The sequence below is a fragment of the Primulina tabacum genome, chromosome 17, assembly GCF_025594145.1.
Source record: "Primulina tabacum isolate GXHZ01 chromosome 17, ASM2559414v2, whole genome shotgun sequence".
Lineage (NCBI taxonomy): Eukaryota > Viridiplantae > Streptophyta > Magnoliopsida > Lamiales > Gesneriaceae > Primulina > Primulina tabacum.
Window position 1 is genome coordinate 4198659 of NC_134566.1, and position 7442 is coordinate 4206100.

Here is a 7442-nt window from a genome sequence, read left to right on the forward strand (position 1 = left end):
TTAATTATGGGATAAAAAATTGATTTAGTTAAATAATTAAAAATAAAATTATACTAACCTAATTAATTAACCACCCTAAAAGATTAAATAAACTAATTTGTAAGATTTAAAATCCCTACTATTCAACTTAGTAATTTTGAAAACTTAAAATCTTAAAAATCACCTAATAAATAAATTAGACTTTTTAAAATTTTTAAAACTCCAAAAACCATTTAAAATAACAATTTTCTCGACTTAAAATAAAATACCACATTTCAAGAATCGCTCATATCTTTACCGGTCTCTTTTCCCGATCATGCGTCGAATAATCGCCTAAAACATGAAACTCAAGAAAACATTTTAACACGCATCCCATAAACTTAAATAATTTAAAATAATAAAATTTCATAAATCATGCATCGCTAAAATCATTTTAAAATTAAATAAATGATTTAACAATTTAATAAATACATAGGTTTTACGTGTACTATTTTTGAGCTCTACACCATACCCACTAAAACTTTGACAAAACTGCAACAAACATCTAAAAAATTGCAATATTACAATGTACACATTAATAAACGGAAAAAAAAACCCGCATTCCCTTAAAAGTTGCTATAAAATACAGTGACTTGGGCAACGAAGATCAACTGCAAAACAAATCTTATATATTGTCCGGTGGAGCACACACAAATGATACTTCAAGATTACCTTATTATCCAATATAGAACCTGGCAGCGGCTGTGAATAATCATTAATTTTTCCTTGTTTTCTTCCTTCTCCGCCTATCATTGCTATCAGTCTCACTTTCGCTCTCACTCGAGTCAGATCTGGATTCTGTCTCCGTACCAGAACTTTCAGATTCATCATCTGATTCTGATACAGCTTTCTGCTGTTGCATGATGAGTCGTGGCATGTTCTTGAGATACTCTCTCAGGTTTTCTGTGATTCCACCGAGCCCAATGGAAGTGAAAAAGTTGATCGCGAATCTAGTGTTTTTGGGAGTATCCCGAGGAAAGATAGATTCAAAAGAATCTTGCATTGTGGGCTCACTGAGACGCTCGTTAAGCAAGCGGATGCCAAGGTGCTCAGATAATTCCTGCAGTGAGAAGTCTTCATAAGTAAAAATTTGCATCATTTAGTCAAAAGTCAAAATAAGATGCACACACAGGCAAAAAAATATATAATCCGCCAAGCAGGTTGTTCAAGTTCTTCACTTTTGTTTCTTGCTCTATATATAAACCATCTGAACGCCAGATTACGAAAATTTGTACCTTCGAGTTTTCAATTAAGATATAAAAAAAACTGCAAAATCTATCTTTGTTGGTCTATAATCTTTCAATAATGACAGGAATAATGTGTCCAGAGTATCCTTACAAAGAAGCAAACACTAGGAATATACAACATTCAACAGATAATAAAATCAAACAGAAAGAAAAACAAAAAAATAGGGTGATAGCAGTAAGAGAGAGATTAATGTAATCGCACCTGGAAGAGAATTTTAATGAAAATACGGGAAGAAGAAGAAGTGTCCTCTTCAGTCAACCGGATGTAGGACAGAACATGCCACGGAAGCGCATCTGTGCCTAGTAAATGGGCAAAAAACTTCGCCACATTCCGTAATTTATTGGTCTCCAGTCGGTGAATCATGGAATACTGTTGAACAAAACACTTTTCAAAGTTTTCTTGATGGACCTTGTTTATCATACAAAACCGCTGCCCAAGAAGTCCGTAATAACGGAGGTATGTTCTTTCCTGACTGCAACACTCCAACAACATAATGCACAACTCCATCTGCGCAGAAAAAACCGACGACAAAATGATATCAACATGGAATACGTAACAATTTAATAAGCAGTGCATAACATATAACATTTCAGGAGAGTAATCGCCCACTTGTCATCCCCAGGTTTTCAGATATACCCTGGGATGTAAATAAACCCAAAAAACATCACTTATCTAAGATCTAGTAAGCCACAACCAAACCTTGACCAGACATAGCATACAAATTGCTATCCTTGCCACTTCGAAAATCTGGCGAAGCATGAAATTATAGCCTCCCAACAGTAGGGACATCGATTTAGGGTATCTCATGACAAATAAAACCAGGTCACATAATTCAGAAACTCCTCGACTTCCCTATTACTGCCTAACAAAAAGTATAAAACAAGGGGAATTTGTCCATCTAATGATATTAAACAACACTTGTATATTGCCGCATCTTCTCTCTTAAAACCAGACTACATAACAGCCAAAACCGAAAGTAACCATCATCTGAATGACCATTATGAGGGCTAAAATCATGCTCCAAGTCTCCTTGAATCATTACTTATGACACATTAGCAACACACTACAAGTGATTTTTTTCATCAAAAACATGAGATAAGATATAGAGATCATATAGCTCACCTCTTGCCCAGGCTCTAATTTGATTTTGAGTAGCTTATGTCCAGCTTCCTCAAAATCAACACTGGACATGATCGTCAAATAGATAGTTCTTCGAAGATTGACCAAATTTGTCTCTGTCTCATCCGTTATTTTCATCTGCTCTTCGTCTTCTTCCTCAGATTCTTCATCATCATCCTCATCATCTGAGTCTGCTGCATCTGAATTAGCTTCATCCTCAGATTCTTCACCAAGTATTTGCTTCTTTAATTCTTCATATCGTTTCTCATTCTCTGAGAATTGGGGATCCGGCTTGAAGATATCTGCAATTAAATTAAAATATAAAAAACACTCAGGTTCACAATAAATGAAACTGAAAGAGTAACAGATGAAGATCGGATTATCATCCAAATATACCTAAAGCAATCTCGGGATCAATTTCATCCAGTAGGGAGATCTCATGAGTCAATTGATCTTCATGCTCTACCAAATCCAATTCTGGTCGAATGGCTGGATATCCCTGAAAAAGGCGTATCGTGAAAGAGTTTTAATTCCAAGGAATTTAACACTTGAAAGAAGTAAACTAGATTTAATGCGTTCTATCTCCACGTAATATAATTTGAATGAGATCTCACCTGAAACTTCGCCTTTCGCAAAGCAAAGAGACCTTCAATAATAAATTGGACCCGTTTATCAATTTCTCCTTCATGAAGAATACCACGTAATCGCTCAAATATGCCTGTTGAGTGAAAATCCAAATCGCATTACAAAAAGACGCATAATGGCATTTGAAGGGGCACAACATATAAACAAAAAATTGAAGATGCTGTTGCATACAATACTTTTTACCATCCAACAACACATTGTACAAAAGCTATACCTATCAAATATCAGACAAAAGACACAAGTGCTATTGCATAGAATATTTTTTACCACCCAACAACACATTGTACAGAAGCTATACCTATCAAATATCAGATAATCTAAAGTCACCAATGGTTACTCGGAGTGTCGGACTTGCAGAAGCTAAAATTAAATCCAGGAGAGATGCAGATTCAGATTTCAGATTAAAATTAAAAAGGAAATATTTTAAAAAAAAGATCCATAAAAGAGCTAAAAAAACCATAAAATGAGCTTCCATGAAATATAAGTACCACTAAAAATTTGTAAAATTAAATGAGAGCTATAGAAACATAGAGCCAGCTGGCAACAAAATTCAGTAATCCATAACAAAGTTTTTGTAATGACCTAAATCCTTATTTTGAATAAATTACTAATTAAGATTATCAAGAAATTGATAATTCGAGATCAACATGTTAGAATCCACCAAATTTAAAATAGACCATTCGATCTATTCAGATTACATTATCTCGAGAAATTCAACTAGACGAATGAGATTATAACACATTGGCCGATAAGATTGATTTCGGATCTTCTAAACTAGTCCGAATGTAGACTATAAATGAAGCCAATTTCATTTGTTTCTTACACCGCTTTCCCTCAGCTTCTCTCTCGAGTTCTAGCCATATACCTTACGTTTTCTAGCAAATTTCTAGGGCAGTTTAGTGTCGGGAAGCTTCGGAGCTAGTGCCGACTCGAGGAAGGGTCGGTGAACCGGGACACGCAGATCGAGACATCATCAGCGTGCTGACGACGGAAATAATGATTTGAGGATCATTAGGAATAACTTTAAAACATGTTTGGTAATTCAAGATCCGGGTTGATAGTGATTTCATTATGTTGGTATTGTCTGGCTTCAGACGAGTAGACTTTTTGTCAGATGTACTGACGGAGATATCCAAGCGTTATATACACACTTATGTGTTACATATTTATCCGTTGCATGATACATATTTTACTACTTTGGCATATTATGCATGACATATCACGTTGGACTAGATATCTTTTGAGATATATCTCATTTGCTGTGGCCACTTTGCCCCGTTCTATATTGTGGACGGTTGGGAATCGAAAGCTACAATGTCCGACGGGACCCGCAGGCTCTGATGACCCTGGACATTGTAGGTTCATGTCTTGACGATAAGTGTGGGAGCCAAAACATGCTTAGGGCAGATCAGATATTACAGACTCATGCGCCTCTAGACTGAGCATGAGATTCTTGATTTGATCCTTGATATACGAGCATATTGCATTTTTACATGTATCATATCAGTTTGTATACTCGTACATTCTAGTATTGGGTGATTGTCGCTCACATCCTTGTTTTCATTTTGGACAGCCCATTCCATGGGACAGGGCTTAGGTTGGACGGTTCGGACGGCCAGGACAGTGACTAGAGGTTTTCTTTGGTTTCTTGTATTTTCGTGTAGGATTATGCTTTTGATATTGTTGTATTAACGTTTAAGAGTGAGATTATTGTTCTGTTTTCGTTTGAGTTGTAAAATGATTAAATTATTAGGTTTACGCTGTTTAATTGTTGTGATCAAGTTTATTTTGTGCATTCTTATTAGTCTGTTTAGTAGTAGTTCGGATAAAGACGCTACAGTTTTATATCCTTAGATTTGATGGCCGTTAAAACAAGATTAATTTTGGTGGGCTTAATGCAAACTACAAGCTAGAAATGACCATATGCCACCAACTACTTTGTCAATTCAATCTGATTCCACAATATACATCAACAATAAAAAAATTGTCGGAACAAATGACCATAGATTCTCTACACAATAATCCAGTCAAGCTTATGAAATGAAGATTTCATAGCTACCACACTTATATGTTGTTATATGCCCCAAGGTGACTATTGCCCATTCTTTATGCCAGACCAAACAGTATTTTCTTCTCATTGGAAAACCTCCAGCTTTAACAATTCTCAAGGAAAACTAATTTCAAGCACGACATGAAGCGCGTATATTCAGATTTTCTAACAACCTACGAGTATTTTGGACTTTTGGATAATACAAAATAGAATAAAAATTAAAGAGAACAGAATAGTCAACATCATCACCCATTAAAGCTTAAAAATGAGTTTGACAAATTATATCCTAACCAAGATATCATTGACAAAATAACAAAAAAGAGCTATAAAAGTAATCATCAACTCCTTAAAAATCATACTAAAAACAGAAGTTACAATTATATTGTGAAAAAAGTAGAAGTGCCACATTGCAAAAAACTGGGCTTGCTGGTACTCACCATGCAAACCTCGAGGAGAAAGGTCCTGCAGCATTGGACCACACTCCGTGACAAACCCAACAGCCACTTCGACGCTATCATCGGTAGGTTTTTCTAACAATAATGTCAGCAGCTCAAGAGCAATAAGCTCATGAACAACTTGCTGGTTCACCAGGTGCGCAATAAATTTCACTGCAGCAAGAAGTTGGGGCTGCCAAAAAGTTTCACCATCGTCAGAGCTAACACTAAAGAATCACATATTGTTTAAATGACGAAACTTGAACCAATGGAAGACAAATAAAATAAAAAATGAAGCATGAACCTTATGGCGTTTAAATGCCCTCTGGAGCTGCAAAATGATCCTCCTCAACAAAAGATCACCAACTTCAGGGAACTTGGTATTAACCACAGCAACCAATCCTGCAAACACGTCAGTGAAGCCTGGAGAAGCCATTTGAGATTTCATACATGAACGACAAAATAAACCCCTCCCTCTAATCAGATTCTCAGCAAACAACTCGGGAATAATATTCTTCAGATTAGTAGCATTCACTTTATTAACCAATCCATTGATACTCTTCCTCAATGCATCCCACGTCATTCTCTGATATTCAATGCTGCTTTTATCTTGGATATCCTTCATCATTCTGGCCAATTTAAATGGTGGTATATAAACCCCTCCACTCCTCCCCAAATTAGCAGCCATGTCCGTGCCAACGTTCTGCTTAGGTTTCTCCACTTTATCAGCCTCAATTGGCCACAAATCTTCCTCTTTTTTATTCACACTCCTACTCTCTTCTTTTCCTCCATCCTTATCCTTCTCTTTTCTCCCCCTGTCAATATTAACATCATCATCGTGCAGCCTCCCTCTTTCTCCCCTTTGGTCCCTTCTCCCCTTTCTCTTGTGATCCTCTTTGCTACCAAACTCCGCATGACCATCCTGTCCACCTCTATACCGCCTTTTCTCATCATCATCCTCACGTGCTCCTTCATTTCTCCGCCTCTTATCCCTTCTATCACTCTCTGAATCCCTCTCCTTCTCCCTTCCTTTGTGGCCATTTTCAGCATCTTCTTCCGTATAATATTTTTCCCTCCTCCGACCAATTGTCCTATCATCCTCATCATCCAGACCACGGTCTGAATATTTCCTCTCCCCACGCCTTTCACCTTTCCCACGCTCCTTCTCCTCAGTCCCATTTTGACGCCTCCTACTGCCTCTTTCAGAATCGCTACCCTGATACAAATCCCTTCTTCCGTAGCTCCTATCTTCCTCCCTTTTTCTACACAATTTTTTAGCATCAACTCCAACCTTCCTCTCTTCCCCATCACGCCTCACTTCTGTTTCCGAACTTTCACTCCCCGAATCCTCCACTCTCTCCCGCCTCTTTCTCCTGTCTTCATCCGAACTCTCTCCGTACCGACCCCTAATTTCCTGCTTCTCATCCTTGCTGCTAGAATCATGTCTCCTAGCCATTCTTAACACGACAAAATGTCAAAACCTAATTTTCGAAAATCAAAAATCTTCCAGCTACGCCCTCGTATACATGCAACATACAGATTTATGCAAGTATCTAAAAGGATTAGTGTGCATAAAATTCAACTTCAATGGTATTACTGAAGCGCAGCAGAGTCTCAGTCGATTGTTTCAGTGTTTCGGGAGAAAGATGATGGCGCCGACCACTGAACAGATCTTCTTTCCGGTTCTCCCAAAGTCCAGTACAGTTCTGGGCCTTGGCCCAACATTAGTTTCCGACGAAGCAACGATAAATTTAAAAAATAATTTAATGAAAGTTAAATAAAAAATTTAGATTTTTAAGTTAATAAAAACTTAAAAATAAATTATATTTTAATTATATCATTATTTTTTTGTTAAAAAAAATTGGATAGTTAAAAACGAAAGTTAAAAAAACTATTATTAATCGGTGGTGACCAGGTAGTCATAATAT

At 36.8% G+C, this 7442-nt stretch overlaps 1 protein-coding gene across 1 annotated transcript; it reads right to left on the minus strand.

The window, feature by feature from the left end:
- Window positions 1-394: 394 nt before the first annotated feature.
- Window positions 395-7221, minus strand: LOC142530859 (uncharacterized). The gene is made up of 7 exons (XM_075636736.1): window positions 5819-7221; window positions 5518-5707; window positions 3000-3103; window positions 2782-2884; window positions 2389-2687; window positions 1468-1773; window positions 395-1078 (listed from the first exon to the last, which is right to left on the minus strand). Exons 1-7 carry the CDS (start codon window positions 6968-6970, stop codon window positions 734-736), a joined length of 2499 nt encoding a protein of 832 aa, XP_075492851.1. The 5' UTR covers window positions 6971-7221; the 3' UTR covers window positions 395-733.
- Between the last annotated feature and the right edge of the window lie 221 nt (window positions 7222-7442).